Source organism: Rhipicephalus microplus, chromosome 8 (assembly GCF_043290135.1).
Source record: "Rhipicephalus microplus isolate Deutch F79 chromosome 8, USDA_Rmic, whole genome shotgun sequence".
Taxonomy (NCBI): domain Eukaryota; kingdom Metazoa; phylum Arthropoda; class Arachnida; order Ixodida; family Ixodidae; genus Rhipicephalus; species Rhipicephalus microplus.
This window is the reverse complement of record NC_134707.1, coordinates 43,700,618-43,719,332: the sequence shown is the minus strand read 5'-3', so window position 1 is coordinate 43,719,332 and position 18,715 is coordinate 43,700,618. Positions and strand designations below refer to the sequence as shown.

Sequence of the window (18,715 nt, the reverse complement as noted above, 5' to 3'; positions counted from 1 at the left end):
CCCGAATCATCTACGACGCTGGTTGAGCTTGTTGATGCCACAAGCGAAAATGAACATCTAGGCTTAGAAGGTTCATATGATGCCCAATCACTACAAATGGTCAGCAAGTCACTTGACCAAAGCGAACTTCATACACTGCGCGACGTTCTATCTAAGCAATCGAAAGTGTTTGATTTTTCTAAAAGAGCCAAAGGCCCTTAATCCCAGCATCCCGGATACGTCATCAGATCCACACCGAGTCGGCGTATTCCATTAGGCAGAAACCTTACTGAGTGGCACCATCGGAGCACAAGATCATCGACGAGCAAGTCCAAGAAATGCTCGGGAAGAAAATAATACAGGAATCGGCAAGCCCATGGGCTGCTCCCGTCATTATAGTGAGGAATAAGGATGTTACGTGGAGATTTTGAATTGACTACCGCCGACTGAATTTTGCTACCAAAAAAGACGTCTATCCACTGCCTCGGATCGATGACGCTCTAGACAGCCTGCATTCCACGTCCTACATTTCATCCGTTGACCTCAGATTATGTTACTGGCGAATTCCGATGCACGCAGCTGACAAAAAAAAGACGGCATTTGTTACAACCGATAGACTTTATGAGTTCAACGTTATGCCATTCGGATTATGCAATGCCCCTGCGACACTCGAAAGATTTATGGACTCTATATTGCGTGGTTTAAAATGGCTAATATGCATGTGTTACCTTGACGATGTCGTAATTTTTGGACGTACGTTTGAGGAGCACAATATCCGCCTAGACCTCGTGCTTAACTGCATCGAAAAAGCTGGCCTTGTATTGAATTCAAAAAAGTGCCACTTTGGCGAGCGACAGACATTGGTGTTGGGATAATTTGTCGACAAAGATGGCATTAGACCTGACTCACAAAAGCCAGCGGCTGTTGATTCGTTCGAGGGTCCTAAGTCTGTGAAACAACTGCGTAGCTTCATCGGGCTTTGCACGTATTTCCGCCGGTTCATACCCAGATTTGCGGATGTCGTTCACCCTCTGACGAACTTCTAGGCAAGAACAGCGCATTTCAGTGGACCTCCGAGTGTGATGCCGCTTTTCACCAGCTGAAGTGTTTGTTAACTTCGCAGCCAGTACTTCGGCACTTCAATCTTTCGCCACCCACGGAAATTCTCACAGACGCAAATGACACCGGTATTGTTGCCGTTCTCGTTCAGCGTTCTGCCAAGAAGGAACACGTTGTGGCGTACGCAAGTCGTTCTTTAAGCAATCCTGAACGCAACTACACAGTGACCGAACAGGAATGCTTATAGCGGTAGTATTTGCCGTACAACGGTTTCGCTCATACATCTATGGTCGCCCGTTCACTATCGTCACAGATCGCCATTCCCTGTGTTGGCTGGTCAACCTTCGTGACCCAGCCGGCCACCTCGCTTGATGGGCTATTCGTTTGCAAGAATATGTCTTCACTATTTCATAAAAAACTGGCCGTCTACAAGCTGATGCGGATTGCCTCTCCAGGATGCCGCTGCCGAGAACAGATTGTGAAGTCGATAACTTTGACCACCTTATCGCTTCTCTGTCGTCCGGCTTTCCCGATGCCGTGACTTTGGCCACTGAGCAGCGTATTGACCCAAACTTGAAAGATCTCTTCCCTGGAGCAAGAAAGAAATTAAACGAAGGCCGATTCTGCGTCCGAAATGGTCTACTTTACCAGAGAAACTTGTCCACAATGGGCGCCCGCTTTCTGCTGGTTGTTCCTGCGTCCCTCTAAACGTCTGTTCTGCGTCACACGCATGATGGCCGCAACTCCGGTCATATAGAAACCGCACGAACACTTAGTCGCGCGAAAGAGCGGTTCTACTGGCCGAAAATGAGCAAGACAATTCAAAACTATGTGGCCAACTGTACGTAATGCGAGAGCGGCCCACTTCGGGTTCAGCTGGTCACTTGCAACCCGTAAAACCTCCCGGTTCCCCCTTTGAAAGGGTCGGCATTGATCTGATGGGACTTTTTCCACGCTCCTCAAAAGGTAGCCGGTGGATTATTGTATGCGACAACTACCTGACGCGGTACTGCGAGAAGGCTGCCTTATTCTCCGCCACGGCAGTCCAGATTTCTGAGTTCCTGTTGCAATCAGACATCCTCCAACACGGGCCACTTCACGTATTAATAAGTGACAGTGGACGACAATTTACCGCTGATATTGTGGAATCATTACTTCGTTTGTGTGTCTCCAAGTTCCGACACTCAACTGCATATCATCCACAAACTAACGGCCTCACCGAGCGCAGAAAGCAAACGTTTATCAACATGTTGTCAATGTACGTCACCTCCAACCAAAAAAAACTAGGATGAAGTATAACCATTCTTCACGTACGCTTTCAACACAGCGAAACACGATACGACAGGCTACAGCCTTTTCTATCTGCTCTACGCTCGTTCACCTCGACATACGCTGGATACTATCTTTCCTTTTGCCGTCCATGACGATTTAACGATTGCGGAAATTTGTGTCGTGCGCAAGAGCCACGTCGACTTGCCTGCTTACGCACACTGGCAGAACAAGAGTCCTTCAAAACTCGCTACGACAGTCAACACCGGCATGTAACTTTTGCCCCCGGTGGTCTAGTGTGGTTGTGGACCCCAATACGCAGACGTGGCTTGAGCCAAAAGCCACTGGCACACTACCCTGGTCCGTTCGTGATACTTCATCGTCTCAGCGAGGTCAGCTATTAAATTGCACGTGTCACCACTAGTGGCCGACGTTCATGCAAGACAGAGGTGACGCATCTTGCCCACCTGAAGCCGTTTACACGAAGGATACAAGAATGACTCGCCCAGAGGGCTTCGTCTTAAACAGGAGGAAAGATACGAAGTGTCACTACTAGAAAAAACAAGAGAAGCGCGGGTAGAAAAGGAATACGACGTTGCTTTTACTGCCATTCCCCTGAGTGAGTACGAGCCATAATGGTGCAATGGTGATCATCATGATACTGTGATCGTGGACTTGGTGCGCATTAAACCCCACCCCTCAAGTTACCTTGCCTTGCCATACGTAAATAAATAAATAAATAAATAAATAAATATATATATATATATATATATATATATATATATATATATATATGTATATATATATATATATATATATATATATATATATATATATATATATATATATATATATATATATATACATACATATATATACAGCTAGAGAAAGAGAGCGAGAGCGAAACACAACTTAGCAGTTGTCCCCATTTCAGTTTCGACCGGTGGCCTGGTCTTAATTAAGGCACTTGTTCGCACAGCCTCACGAAAACCAGTCTACCACTCAAAACCATTGGAATTGAAATTATTACACCGCTAAGTACTGCCTGATCTCTTCCCAAGTACGTTTGGCCGGTACGTGGTTCGGTATTGAATGCACAATACACTCTTTTGAACATACCTTCCATCTAGCTCGCGTTACCAGTAAAGTAACGCCTCGAGCATGCAGACCCCTTCTAACCATGTAGGCGTATTCCGCTAGTGCATGGGTCTCATGAGTGTTTGGTGGTATGACTTCAGTCCATCCGCCAGCTTCAAAGGTTTCTGTACAAAAGCTCACCAGTAGTGCAATGAACAGCAACGAAGCGTCAACTGCAGCCATATCCAGATTTGCTCAACCTGCAGTTGCCACAAAGATAAATATCAGATTGAGCGGTCTTCAATAACATAAAATCTTACAAGGGTGCCATTCGCCATAGATTATCCGATTCTCATAGTTCAAGAAAGTAGTGCCATTTTAACATTGCATGAATCTCTTTTTGGTAATTTTGTATTACTAATAGATTGTATTGAACTGTGATGATGCCGTGAAAATCAGTAATATTTACTGTGCCGGAGCTCTGTTTATTCGCAACATATAAAACTTCGTTTTATATCCGAACGATATATAGCCACGATTTCGCATTATTTTCTTTTTCGGGCGTTTCAAATTGAGGTGCTTCGAGAACATGCGAAGCACGTTATGGGTAACACATCCTGTTCCTTGAGGAACCCGGATAGCATATCTAAATATGGATCTAAAACAACTGAAGTTCCACATAAAAACATGGTTAGCTTTATATTTCCTCATCGAAAGGGGAAAAAAGGGCCGCTGCTGAGTCATCACATGATCTTCTAGAGCACTTCGATGCGTAGACTTTCTCTCTCACAACTGACATACGACGGCGACCAAAGAAGAAGGCGAGGAGCAGCTGCTCGATTACGGCGACATCCTCGCGTGGTACAGGGAGCAACGGCGTGGCTTCCCGCCTCCGCACAGGGATCTTACCCGGTGGGAGGCGGTGAGGTTGCGCCAGCTCCAAACCGAGACTGTGCTGACCCCATCGCTAGCGCGACACGTGTGCCCCGAACTCTACGTGAGTGAAATGTGCAGTGTGTGCGCGAGCGCGAGAGCCACCCTGGCTCACATACTCTGGGGATGTGACGCAGACAGCGCGGACGGTCCGGTGTTACCGCCGCAAGTAGAACAGCGTGTGGGGTCTACGGACCCAGAAGACCAGCGAAGGGCCGTCCGGCAGCTCGAGGTCGCACTGGCGCTGCAAAGGCGAAAGGGGGACACCCTCAGTAACCCGAGCGGCGACGGGGCACGAAGGCCTTGAGGTCTAGGCCCGCGTGACATTAGGACTTCTAGTGTAACGTGAGATAGGGTGAACCCCACGCCCTGCGCGGCCGGAGGGAATCCCGCATGCTGGAACCCAATAAAGTTTATTCTCTCTCTCTCTCACAACTGACATAGGAACTCAACAGCCTGTAAATGGGGTAGCAATGCAACAGATTAGTTTTCGTAAAACGTCGATAATTGAACCAAAGACTAAAAAGGATGAACTGCTTGTGTGCTGGCGAACAGAGGGGGGGGGGGGGCAGTTTCAGCTGCAGTTTCTCAAGGATCTTGCCGAAGACCTCACTCATGCATTACATGTTCCAGGAAGGTGAGCTTTTTGTGCACTAAGTTCCACAATACCAGCCCGATGGTTATTCCATATTTCTTGATACCCCCTAAGACTGTCTGAAGCCAGCTACAACCATTGCATTTCGCCATAACAAAATTTACACTTCGTTTTCTCTCCGCGAAGTCAACTTGTCAGCAGCTATCTTCAAATTGATTGACTGGACTAGAAACACCTGCCGTTCCACTGCTGGTACATGGTGTCACTTATTTCTTGAGCACGGTACATAGCCTACTCCATCATTTTATTCACACAGGTGTGACCAACGTATAGTCACAAGTAATCATTCGTATTAGATGTGTGCATTTTAGATACACGGATGATAGTACCCTGTCGTATACCGCCACCAGCACACTGCGTAACGCTAGCCAAACCCTGTATAGCAAAGCCATTTGTAACATACTTTGCGTGCTCTCGGGCCTAAGAAAAGTCCTGTTTTGACGGGTGAAGCTCGTCTTAGCCTGACCTTGTCACAAGAAACTAGTCAGACGTATAAACAGACAGACAGACGGACGTACGGATGGATGCACAGATGGACAGACGGTTGTACGGATGCACACAGCGAAAGGTAGAGAGGTAGAAAAAAGGAGACGTTTTGATTGTGTTAGTTTAACGCCTCTTCCTCCATATGACAGGAAACACACTTTATTAAACTATTTGTGGCAATTCACCTCCTAGGTTGCTGTCGATGATCAGTATGCACATTTCAGAAAACCAACGTGTACCATATATGCATTCCCAGTCTCTCAACAAGGTGAGGAGTTGGCGCTTGTCTGGAACTCCAGTGCTTCGTATGTAAATGTGCTTTGTCGGGGCCACATGTCAGTTCACAAATGGTACCTAGTTACCGAGGGGGTGACTGCACACGCTGTTAATCTTCGAAACATGATGTCTTCTCAACAACCAGTGCTTCTGTTTGTCAATCATTATTATCCGTCACCGTTATTCAAAATGTTGAGTTGGTCCAGGGGCCTCTTGGTTACTGCGTGCCTAAAGTCTCACGCTCCTTTCAATTCAAATACGTGGCGACCGGGGAACATAAAAAGGGGGGAGACTACAGAAGAATATTAGCTGTTGGTTCTCGGAAATAAGACTCTCTGTTATTATTCTGTGAACCTCGTCTGACATTTATTGAGGGTATACTTTTCTGGATATTAGATCGAAGACAGACACCAATTGCGTTTGATGAATGCTGTCTCTATAAAACTATGCAATAAAATGTTGCAGACATGATCTGGCAATCACAGCAATGTATATTTTCACGCTCTGACCTCACGGACAAAAGCAAAGTGCATGTGATGAATGCTAGCTGAACCGAAGTGATATATTGGTAATTGTGCATATTGAGCTATGTACGAGTAGACTTTCTCTTGAGCGTTTCAGTTGTTTTTAGTAACACTTATGTGCATAGTTTCGTGTTGACGCATAAAGCGCAATAATTACGTTAAAGTAAATAAATAAACTTACAGCACCCGAAGCATTTGCTACTGTTATCACGAATGAACGCACGACTCACGGCACATCCACTCTGCTTCGAAGCTTTTCATACTCGTACCACCTACGCCCAAACTGTTTATGTCGAGTGGAAAAGATTGAGTGATCTCTCGATGCTAACAGCTTTGGCGTTTCAAGCAGCGTGCATGTCTCCTAATTTCTTATCTACTGCAGATAACCGTTAATCTCAAATGCAGGGATTGGATGCGTGATTAAGGTCTCACCCCCGTATTCAAAAACGCTCCTCGACTCGAATTCCATCCGTCACTTGACTGAGTTGAGCACTGCGCCACTGCTCGACTAAAGTTGAAGCTGTGCTTGTCACCAATCGCTGAAGAATATTACCAATATGCAGTGACATGGTCTCCCTAGAGACAGCGCTCCCATGGAATTTTTCAAGTCAAGGTGAAGCATTGAGTCAAGAAACATTCTTGAATACGGTGGTCAGAGTAGATGGTTGTTATTTGGGGTGAGTATATGCGGAGTTTGAGCTGGTTATGTAATGCAATGTATTAAAATTTAGTGAGGTGCAAACACGGCCGTGTAGCGCTAACTCTCGGGGTTTCTTATTTTTCGCACATCATCCAAATATATATTTCTGCCAAAGACGAAGACACAACAAAACGCTCATATATATTTCTTGGACCTTACACATCAATGCTATTTGATTGCTTTGAGTATTGCCAGAACGGGCAGCTCGATCAGCCCGTTGCTTGCCAATTATTCCACAATTCCGCTCTCCAGAACTGACGCTGCATGGAACCTCCGCATGTTTGCTCACGAGCGCACCACCTCAGACAAAATGAGCCAAATTTTACGCACGCACAATTGTATACCTTAGAACCTACTCTCAGACTTCAAATTCCTCCTGGACTTGGCCAACGAGACGCTACTATGCTGTGAGGGTTATGGTTGGGTATCGCATTTACCAAAGCGTACGCGTCCCGTGTAGAAATGGCCTTCACTGCAGCATGTGACAATTGCGGCAATGACGAATCAACTTGTTTTATTCTGTGCCAACGCCCACAGTACTGCTCGCAGAGACCGTCACTCAGCAATAACTAGATCAACTGGACAACCAGACTTTTTCGGCAGAAAGAATCCTGCCCTAACAACAGGACTTCACATCGCCGAAGAAAGCTGTCAAGACGCTCCTGCACTTCCTGCGTCCAACCAGTCTCTTCAAAGGACTGCGATCATAACGCCTCGCATATGTGTGCATGTGTATGTTTTTTCTAGTTTATTTTCTCTCTCTATCTCTAGCCTCTTTGCGACTCTTATTTCCCACCCCTGTACAGAGAAGCAAACCAGTTCTTCTAGGTTAACCTGCCTACTGAAATGCTTTGGCCGCAGATAACATACACACACAAAGTAAAGAAGCTCTCGACGTCAAGCACAAGCGGCACTTAAGCAAGTACCAACTAAGCAAGTACCAACTAGGCCAACAATCACTATTGTTAATTTGCCTGCCTCTTCTTTTTATTTGTTTCTCTCTCTACAAAGGAATGCGTAGTGATTGTGAGAGATTCTTTGAGCGACGGAGGAGATGGGGAAATTATGTCCCTCATAATTCATAAAGGTGGGCAGGTGCCAAAAATTTCGCAGGTATAACATGAAAGCAGAAAACTCGGGACCTGGTTGATTGACGAAATATAGGAGAGGCTTTTGTCCTGGAGTGAGTTTAAATGGGTTGATGATAAAAAGGATGATGGCAACGATGCTGAAGAAAAGACAAACCAAACCCGACCCCTTCTTATTACTCGCGTATGCACAGCGTTACTCATAGCAAACATTGTAGATACTTAGACGTGAACTCCCCCTTCAACTATCTCCTGCCTTCGTGCAGTGTCTCTTACTAGATAGATATGGCCAATGATAGGTAACCAGTCCAGAATAATGTACTGACGTTTCTATAGAAAGGTTTCATAACATCGAGTGTCACGTTTCCATCCTAATACCGGCAAGTCCTGCGCAATTTACCCATTCTCTCTTATACTTTCCAAAAACGTCACACTGCTAGACCAAAGAAAATACTTTAAGGGGAAGTACATTTCTGTAATGTTTTAGCGCTGGCAAACGGCGCGCGTAGATAGGTAATGCGCAAGTATAGACTTTCTTGCGATGTAGTTATTCTTTCAGTCGAGTAAGCGCTCCTGTTTTTACGTTAATTGTCACTAAAGTCTTAGTGCTCAATAAACAGGACCGTGAATCAGAACCAAATAGATCAACTTTCGGTTCTTTAAGACAAGTCCATTGCTGGTGGAGTCATATTGAAAAAATATTTTCAGAATGCTTTCATTTGTGATGGCGCTTTTTTCTTTGATGTAAGTAGAATGAAAAAGATTGGCATCTATGAGGACCATGCGAAAACCTGATCAAGTGCCGTTCACACCATGCTTTTATTTTGCTGCAACGCAAGGGGCGTCTGAGCACGTGACTTACCATTGGAAACTCTCCTAGAGCTCTTCGTTTAGTCACAGTTGCGATGTACACCATCCGCTTGTGTATTGCACTGCGTGCACATATGCAGCTTCACAATTTGATGATGTTGTGTCTGATACTGTACGTGATTAATTATGAATGCGGCTTTAAACCACCTACTCATGGTTCATTTCACTCGGTGTGTCACCTAGTCAGATTATGAGCGTCTGCCTAGCAATATTACATCGGTTATCTGGACCCCTTGCCAACCTTAAAACTTGATAGCGTTTCTTTTTCGTTTGAAGCAACATCAAACACTTGCATGGCTTCGAAATGGGATGCAATGGCTCTTTGTGGCGAAACAGCGCAGACAATAGGACAAAGAATGTACGCGACTGAGCGATGAGCATCATCCCATTTTTTTTCTGTGAAGGCAGAACAAATGCAGGCAGATGAACGAATATGAAAAAAAAATGACCCAAGTGCTACCAGCTGACTGGCGGCTGGCGTTACTATCAGTTGGGCTGAGCGTTTTACAAAATACAGCAAAGGCACATTTATGGTAAACGTAAACTAAAGGAAGAAATTGCAAAACATGACGACGTGGCGAGTGTTACGACAGTAAAGAAAAACATTTGAAAGAATAAATTGGTAAATCCACAATTGCGAAGAACGACGTTCTAAGGAAAAACGTCATAAGCAAATTGCAACAAAGCAAAACAAACTGCATTGCCAAACAAATATACAAAACAAAAAAATTAAAAACGAAGTATGTGACAAGATCACATATCACGAGCCAGGTTCAATGTATCTATTTCTTTTTTCGGAGAATGTTAATAAGTGCACACCAATACAAGCTGCTCCCCTTTATGGCTAGATATTGGCCTTTCTATTTTCTTGGCCTAAAGTATTAACAAACAGGAAACGCTTAGGTGTATCTAAAAATGGGAGCAGCTTCTCCAATACTGCACAGCAAAAGGAGCCAACACTCGCAAGCTCAGACCTAGAGGTACAGCTTGCGCTCGTATGTTATCTTTGTCAGGTGACAGTAGCTAGTGGAGTCCTGCCCTTGGGTCTCCACCAATCGAGCTTGACCCCTTGTCCCAAGACTTTTTCAATAAAGTTGTTCTTGTTATTGTTGGTGTTCTTCTTTTTTGTAGGTTTAAGAAGGCTCAACCTCGATCCTTTTAATCGTTTATGATCTGACGACCATATCTTCTGTCATTCATGCCGTTCTTTGCATTTGCTTGCGTTCTCACCCCAATTGCAAAGTCCTTATTGAAATAGATAGGTACGACGACCTACGAAGTCTCTCGTTCGAGTTATCTGCCTTCGTGCCTTTTATTCATATTTGTTGGCTGGACCCCTTATTATCTCCTTTTTCAATCATGAGATCAGTTTATAGTATGTGCTGTCTCTTTTTTATTATTCCTCTAGATCTATGTGCTGTTTCTCCACAATTTTCACGAAGAAACAGGTTCTCCTATGAACGGTAAGGGTTTGATACTCACTCCAATCTGAATCTCTTATTTATTTCGTCTATCAGAATGTGCAACGCGGATGTCACATTCAAAGTCAAAGCCACCGACATGGTGTAATAGTCTTCAGCGTATCCTTGTTTAAATTGTTGGGTTAGAACAGCAAGGGAAAATCAAATACAGGTTTATTTTGTGCTTATCACGTGAAACTTCTGTGCATTTCACGTCACTATAACTTTCTTTGTGGAGAAGTTAAAACGGTGATATAAAGTTTTTCTGGTCTTTGGCATTTCTGGTCTGTTGGTATTTTCATTAACTTTTGTATTCCAATAATTTATTTTTCTTGGACATGACACTCTTTCTAGTCATTCTGCTACATTTAATAAAATATTGAGTAGTTTTATGTACATCACATCGATTTTCTGACCAATGAGTTCTCGTCATATATGCTTGTGTACGGCATCTAGAAGACCTCATTTGCACCAAAATGTCGAAGTCATCACTCCTCCTGAGAGCCTGCTAGGTGGAGGTAAAAAAAAAAAACTGAAGCGATTCATTTTTCCAAACGTTGCAGAGAAGCAAGAGGAAAAAAGGAGAAACATCAAGAACGAGATATTGTTATTCAGTGAGTATAAGTAAAAATAAAAAACAGGATAAACAACTATTTGGAAAATTTATGATTTGCAAGCAGTTGGAACTTAAGTTTTTTGTAATTTCTCGCTGTAAGTTGGTTTAGCTCTTTATATTTTAGGAATGGCCCCCGAGAACTAAGATTCTATTCTAAAAGTACTAAATGGCCTGTAATTTTTAATAGCCCCATACTGTCTTCTGTGGCGTGTGTGGGACACGGAATAATCGAGAGAAACAGCATAAACAGCATGTGCAGGTATTGTCGGTATGTCGTCCGAAAAAAAAAGCATTTGACTGCGCATGCGAAGTATCGTATTATCAATGTGATCTAATAATGGGGAGTGTATTTTTACGCAGTCAGTGTTTTAAATATTATCATGTTACTGTTAGTTTGTATCTAATTTGTAAAGTTGAGCTGTTTCACGTACCCATGTTGCACACCTATTTTTTGTACGCCGACGTTGCCCTATGTTCCAGCCAGAGTTACTAATGCATGCTAAATTTATAAGCAACACTTGATATACCGAAACTTAGAAAATTTTAAAAAAATATAACTCATTTCCTCAAAATGATTGCTTCTACGACCTCAGAAAAAATATTAAGGCTTTTTATTGAAAAAAAGTCTTCAGAACTATGGTTTTCGAGCCATCCACCCATCATGACACAATGCGAACAAAAGACATTAGCGCCTGTCACTGTCATACGAAAGTTACTGCACACCCAATAACTGACGAACAAGAGACAAAAAGTATCAGCAGCATCGAGACAATTTTGACATCATATTGTCACGACGTCAAAACAGAGATCTTGCCGCAGAGATTGATTGATTGATAGATTGATATGTGGGGTTTAACGTCCCAAAACCACCATATGATTATGAGAGACGCCGTAGTGGAGGGCTCCGGAAATTTCGACCACCTGGGGTTCTTTAACGTGCACCCAAATCTGAGCACACGGGCCTACAACATTTCCGCCTCCACCGGAAATGCAGCCGCCGCAGCCGGGATTCGAACCCGCGACCTGCGGGTCAGCGGCCGAGTACCTTAGCCACTAGACCACCACGGCGGGGCAGCCGCCGAGATTGAGACACCAGAAGCAGGTCGATCTTTGTTTAGTTAGAACGCGCAAGCGAGTTCTTCTTTTTCGTCCATTTATTAGTCCTTCGTGGCACATGCACAACTGTGATCGTCTTTCTTGAGCAAGCACGTGACATTTGCCTCCCTCCGAAAGAGACATCGTCCCGATGCACAACTTGGGTGCTCTACCGGGTGTATAAAGTGGTCGTATGGAAACGGTAACCGGGAGCTAATTACCTCGATAAATACGGTTTCATACGCAAGACGTGCACGACTTCGGGTAAATGCTTTTGGCGTTTAGAACTACAATCAGTGTCGGGAACAACTTCATAGTTCACGTCATTCAAGCGTAGCGTGACGCTGTATGGACCAAAGTACCGTCTTAGCGCTTTTTCAGACAGCCCACGTCGATGTATCAGAATACAGACCCACACTTTGTCGCCTGGTGTGTAGCTAATAAGCTTGTGTCGGGTGTCGGGTGTCGGAGCGTTGTGCATCTTGATGCTGCTGATGACAGATGCGCACGCGCGCGAGCTGTCTGGCTTCTTCCGCGCGCTGAGTGAATTATTCGGCGTCTACGTGGATGTCGTCACACTCATGCGGCAACATGGCGTCCAATGTTTTCAAGATTTCGAGACCATAGATCAGACTGAACGGTGTCATTCCAGTGGTTTCTTGTCGAGCGGTGTTATAAGCAAAGGCCACGTACGGCCATATCTGATCTCAGTTTTTATGTCCCGTGTCAACGTACATGCTGATCATGTCTTTGAGGGTCTTATTGAGGCGCTCTGTCTGTCCGTTTATCTGCGGATGGTATACAGTTGTTCTCCGGTGAGCTGTACCACTGAGTCTGAGAACCGACTCCAAAAGACTGCAGTGAAGGCAGGTCCTCTGTCTGTGATCAATGTTGTCGGAGCACCATGCCGAAAGACGATGTTTTCGATGAAGAACTAAGCGGCTTCTGCTGATGTGCCGTGCTGCATAGGTTTAGTCTCCGCATAACGAGACAGGTAATCAGTGACCACAATAATCCATCTGTTTCCTGTTGTGGAAATTAGAACGGGACCCAGGAAACGTATTAGAATTTGGGTGAACGGCTTTTCTGCTGCTTTGACTCGTTGTAAAAGACTGGCTGGCTTGCTGGGAGGCACTTTGCGTCTTTGGCAGTCGGTGCAAGTTCGCACGTGATGGTTAACAGCAGCAGGTAACTTTGGCCAGTAGTACTTGCAACGTAGTCGGCGCAATGTTCGGGTGTAGCCTAGATGACCAGAAGTTGCTTCATCATGGCACGCTTTCATAAGTTCTTTTCGAAGAGAGGCAGGCACGACGAGCAAACGTGAGTTGCCGGTAGGTGAAAAGTTTTTCTTATAGAGAACATCGTTTACCAAGCAAAAAGATGGCAGTCCTCTAGCAAATACCCGCGGCCCGTCTTTACGTCGTCCTTCTAAATACTCAATGAGTGTTGACAGCTCAGGGTCACTGCGCTGCTCTCATGCAATAGTGGCCGTGTTGACAACTACCAAGAATGCCACATCGATGTTTTCGTCCTCAGGAGCGACAGTTTTCACTGGCGACCGTGAGAGACAGTCGGCGTTGGTGTGCCTCTTTGCAGATTTTAGACAATGGTCATGTCAAACTCTTGAAGCCCTAGGCGCCAGCGCACTAAACGACCAGATGGATTTTTAAGGTTGTTGATCCAGCACAAAGAGTGACAGTCGCTAACAACCTTGAAGGAGTGGCCGTGCAAATACGGACGAAATTTTATGACTGTCCACACCACGACGAGACACTCCTTCTCGGTGGTCGAGTAGTTCTCCTCCGCGCGCGAGAGAGTTCTGCTGGCGTAGGCTATTACTCTTTCACAGCCATCTTTCCTCTCTACCAAAACAGCATCTAAACCTACATTGCTGGCGTCAGTGTGAAGTACTGTAGGGGCGTCCTGGTCGAAGTGCGCAAGGACTGGAGGTGTTGGCAGGCGTTGTCGTAGTTCATTGAATGCCATTTGCTCCTCTTTACCCCAAAAGAAGGGGATGTCCTCACGTGTGAGTGGTGTCAATGGCGCCGCAATAGACGAAAAGTCCTCGATAAATCACCGGTAACAGGTGCACAACCCTAAGAAGCGTGTCACAGCCTTTTTGTCACGTGGTGCAGGAAATTGCGCTACGGCGTCTATTTTAGCCGGGTCAGGTCGAACCTCGTGACTGAGGACGTGGCCGAGAAAGCTGAGTTCGTTGAAACGAAAATGACGTTTTTTCCGGTTTTAAAGTAAGGCCGGCCAAGCGTATTGCTTGGAGTACGGTGAATAGACGGCTGAGATGTTCGTCATATGATGCTCATAGTACAGCTTCGTCCAGATAGACCAAGCATGTTTGCCGCTTCAGGCCCAATAGTACGGTGTCCATGAGACGCTGAAAAGTGGCTGGCGCCGAGCACAACCCAAAAAAAAGCACCTTAAATTCTTAAAGACCATCAGGCGTCACAAAGCCATATATATCCAAAGCCATATCCTATGCCATATATATAACCACTCCTTGCGTACGTCAACATACCCATCCTGTCTGAAAACTGCCAAAGTAGTACCGGTGTACAAGGAAGGTGATCGCTCTGATTCCTCAAGTTATAGACCTATATCTGTTTTAAGCATAATAAATAACATATTTGAAAGAATTTTAGCAAAACGGATGCGCGTCTTCCTAGAAAAATATCGTGTAATATGCGCCGAGCAACATGGATTTCAGGCGCACCATTCCACCGCCACTGCTGTACTATCTCTATCACAAAAAATTAACGAAGCATTAAATAATAACCTCCTTGTAGCACTAGTTTTTCTTGATTTAAAGAAGGCATTTGATACAGTTGACCATGATATATTACTAATGAAATTAAGACACTACGGTTTACGTGGCAAAATTTTTGACTTATTTTCTAGTTACATGAGCGAACGTCAACAAATGGTGATTATGCATAATCTCACTTCCTCCCTGTTAAATATACACACAGGGCTACCACAAGGCTCCGTTCTTGGACCCTTACTGTTCTCACTGTACGTAAACGACCTACCAAACATATTGACATCGGCAGAGATGCTAATGTACGCTGATGATACAGCAGTTATTGTTACTGCAGACAATATAAGGGATCTCGAGCATAAAAGTAATGTAGAACTAAAAAATGTTTGTCAGTGATTTATAGCGAATAAACTAACACTGAATGCAAAGAAAACTAAATACACTATTTTCCACTCCCGTTATCGAGATATAAGTAATGAGTCCATTTGCATTACAATAAATAACTGCGTGCTTAAGAAGACGAACGAATTCAAATATCTGGGTGTAATTCTCGATAGCCATCTAAACTGGCAAAGCCACATTAACTCTGTATGCGCTAAACTGGGATCTGGATGCAGTACATTATTAACCGCTAGAAATTATTTTAAAAGTAGTATTCTCCGCATTCTCTATTTCACATTTTTCATTGTCACCTCACATATTGCATAGATTCATGGGGATGGACTTTTAAAACATATCTAGACCCCTTACGTATACTACAAAAGCGGGCACTTTGAATAATAAACAATGCTAGATATGATCAACACTGCGCGCCATTGTTTCGTAATATGGAAATCATACCATTCGATAATTTACGACAGCAAAAATTTGCACTTACCGTCTATAATGTCATTTCTTATAACCTGCCCTTTCATATATCAGTATTTTCATCCTCTTGCCGCCTTACCAGACGTGCCACATTACATAATTTCAATCTTCCCCCTACTAACAATGTTTATGGCAAACGATTGCTACAATTTGCTGGAGTAAAGGTCTGGAATGATATACCATACCAAATAAAAGAAAGCAAAAGTTTTGCCTGTGCTCTTAAAAAATACTTTCTGCAGAAAAATGAACAGGTACACTAACACACAATTCGTTGTAATCTCCACTTCGTTATGTATAGATTATATGTCTAACAAAATCATACTTGCAATGGTATACGTACCTTTATGTATTTCATGTATTGTATACATGCAATCCGTTGTTTGCATGGAACAATGCTGCAAGATACTGCAAATGACGTATCACAAATATGTTTCCTTCTTATATTTTGTTTCGATTTTTTTCTTGTATGATGGAAGTGTACTTATAAAATATCTGCTTTGTTAACACAATCTGTTCCTTTAAATGCATATTTATTTAGACCCCCTACTAGCCAGTGGCTATGGGTCTAACCAGTGTTGTGTATTTTCATGTAATAAGAGAACTTGAATAAAAAAAATGAAAAAATGAAAAATGAAATGAAAGGCCGTTTTTTCATGATCTCTCTCGTCGACTTCTATCTGCCAGTAGACGCTTCGGAGGTCTATTGAAGAGAAATAGCGCGCATGACGCAGCCGATCGAGTGAATCGTCTATGCCTGGAAGTGGATAGACGTCTTTCTTCGTGGCTTGGTTCAAATTGCGATTATAAATATGGAAACGCAAGTTGCCGTCTTTTTTCTTGACCAAAACCACGGGGGATGCCCAAGGGCTTTTTGAAGGTTGTATGACGTCATCCACGAGCATCTTCCGTACTTGCTTCTGATTCTCCTGTCGTTCTTTCGGAGCCACATGGTAGGTGTTCTGCCGAATCGGTCGCGTGTTGTCTTCAGTAATGATTTGGTGCTTGGTCAATGGTGTCCACTGGACCTTTGACGTAAGCGAAAAGCAGTCTTCGAACTGGTGTATAAGTCGAAGCAGGCACTTCCTATCAGATGGCGGTAGCGTGGAGCAGATGTCCACCGACAAAGTTGTCGAGGCAGGGACACTCGCGTCGTCTGGTTGCAAAGCAAAGCAATCCCCGGCTTGGTCTATATCGTCGAAGTAGGCAATTGCGGTACCCTTGTGGATTTGACGGCGCTCGTTGCTGAAGTTTGTAAGGAGCACTTCTGCCTGTGCACCAGTAAGCGTTAGGATGCCTCTTGCGATAGAAATGCCTTGTGTGAGCAAAAGAGCGACTATGTGCTCCACTATCACATCTTTATAGGACGGCCACCCACTGGACACAGACACAAGGCAGCAGGATCTCAGTGGGAGCGTCACATCGTCGGCTATTCACAAACGGCTGCGTAGTTTGTCGCTGCTGTCGTCGAAATAAGGATGTGCGCAAAACGTCACCATACGTTCAGGGATGTTGATAACAGCGCCATGATCTCGAAGAAAATCCACGCCCAAAATTATCTCTTTACAACAGTATGAAAACAAGATGAAAGTGGCCACGAAGCTAGAATCCCCAATGCGAAGTCGAGTGGTGCATTCACCCGTGGGAGTCATCAGCTGACCGCCAGCACTCCTTATGTGCGGCCCTGTCCATGGTGTCTTGACCTTTTTAAGGCGGTCGGCGAGTTCTTGTCGCATGGTTGAGAAGTCGGGGCCAGTGTCGACCAGTGCTGTAACGTGATGCCCGTCAATGAAAACGCCAATGTCAGCAGGTACAACTTCACCGGCATTAGTATTCATTGTCGTATTCGTCGTCGTATTCGTCGTGGTTGTCGTCATATCTTCTTGCGATGATAGGTTGAACTTTTCAGTGTCTGAACGATTGGCAACCTTAGCCCCGGAGGACGCAGCAGTTAGTTTCCCCGGCGCGGACTAGGCGTATGCCCTCTGGTGACGTCCGCGTAGCTCTAAGGGAAGTCATGGTGACGCGCGGGAGATAGAGATCACCAGCGACGCGGTGTGGTCGCTTGACCAGTCGACAGTTGATCGGCATCGTGAGCACGACAGTCTCCAGAGCGGAAAGAAGCGGGACGAGAAAAGTTCCCGAACCCGGAATCGCTATGACGGCAATAGCGGGCAATGTAATCTGGTTCTCCGCAGCGGAGGCAATTGGGTCGATGGTCAGCCATGCTCCACAAGTCAGTTCGGCGAACTGGTGGTCGTCTTATGGAATCCCGTTGCCACCAAGGTACGGCCGCGGGTCGTGGCTAGAAGGGTGTCGCCACAAATGACGGTGGAGGACACAGACCGCATCAGCGTAGCTGGCTAGATGTGGCCCAGGACTTGGCGTGGGTGGTGTAACGGCTTGCCTCAACTCCTGGTGGACGATATCGGAAACAGGTGCGACGGGCGGTTGGGTAGGAGGGACGCAGAGGGCCCGAAGTTCCTCACGCAGTATTTCCCTAATCATTTGTCGCAGGGAACTTTCACATACGGCAGTGTTCTGAGCTGCAGCACTTACTGCCATGTGGTTCGGCAGGTGGTCAAAGTGTCGGTATCGTTGTCGCAGTGCGCCCTCGATGACTGTCGCCTCTCTTATAAATTCTTCTACTGTTTTAGGTGGATTTCGTACGAGGCTCGCAAACGCTGGTTCTTTGACACCCTGCTTTAGGTAACGCAGCTTCTTCGCCTCAGGCATGTCAGGTTCAGCTCGTCGAAACAGACGGATCATACCCTCTGCGTACATGGCGGCGGTTTCGTTAGGTTTTTGCATGCGAGCCTCAATCAGTTGCTGTGCGCGATCCCGTCGGTCCGTGTTCGAAAATGTGGTGATGTGCTTTCGACAGAAATCTTCCCAAGATTGGAAAGTAGCCTCGTGGTTCTCGTACCACGTGCGAGCGCTATCCTCCTGGGAAAAATATGCATGGCCAAGTTTGTGCTGTTCGTTCCAGTA

At 45.0% G+C, this 18,715-nt stretch overlaps 1 protein-coding gene across 5 annotated transcripts in view; it reads right to left on the bottom strand.

Annotated features, from left to right (window-relative positions):
* LOC142768974 (uncharacterized) overlaps positions 1 to 18,715 on the bottom strand; it is a 36,060-nt gene that overhangs the window by 16,225 nt on the left and 1,120 nt on the right. Inside the window, exons 2-3 of one of the 5 annotated variants that reach the window (XM_075871642.1) lie at positions 15,738 to 15,893; positions 3,427 to 3,644 (exon numbers count right to left, since the gene is read on the bottom strand). In XM_075871642.1, coding sequence (XP_075727757.1) covers positions 3,427 to 3,627 — 201 coding nt within the window. In that variant the 5' untranslated portion in view covers positions 3,628 to 3,644; positions 15,738 to 15,893. Of the gene's footprint in view, positions 1 to 3,426; positions 3,645 to 8,908; positions 9,172 to 15,737; positions 15,894 to 18,715 lie in introns of those variants that run through there. The other 4 variants (XM_075871646.1, XM_075871643.1, XM_075871647.1 and 1 more) reach the window with 4 other exon arrangements.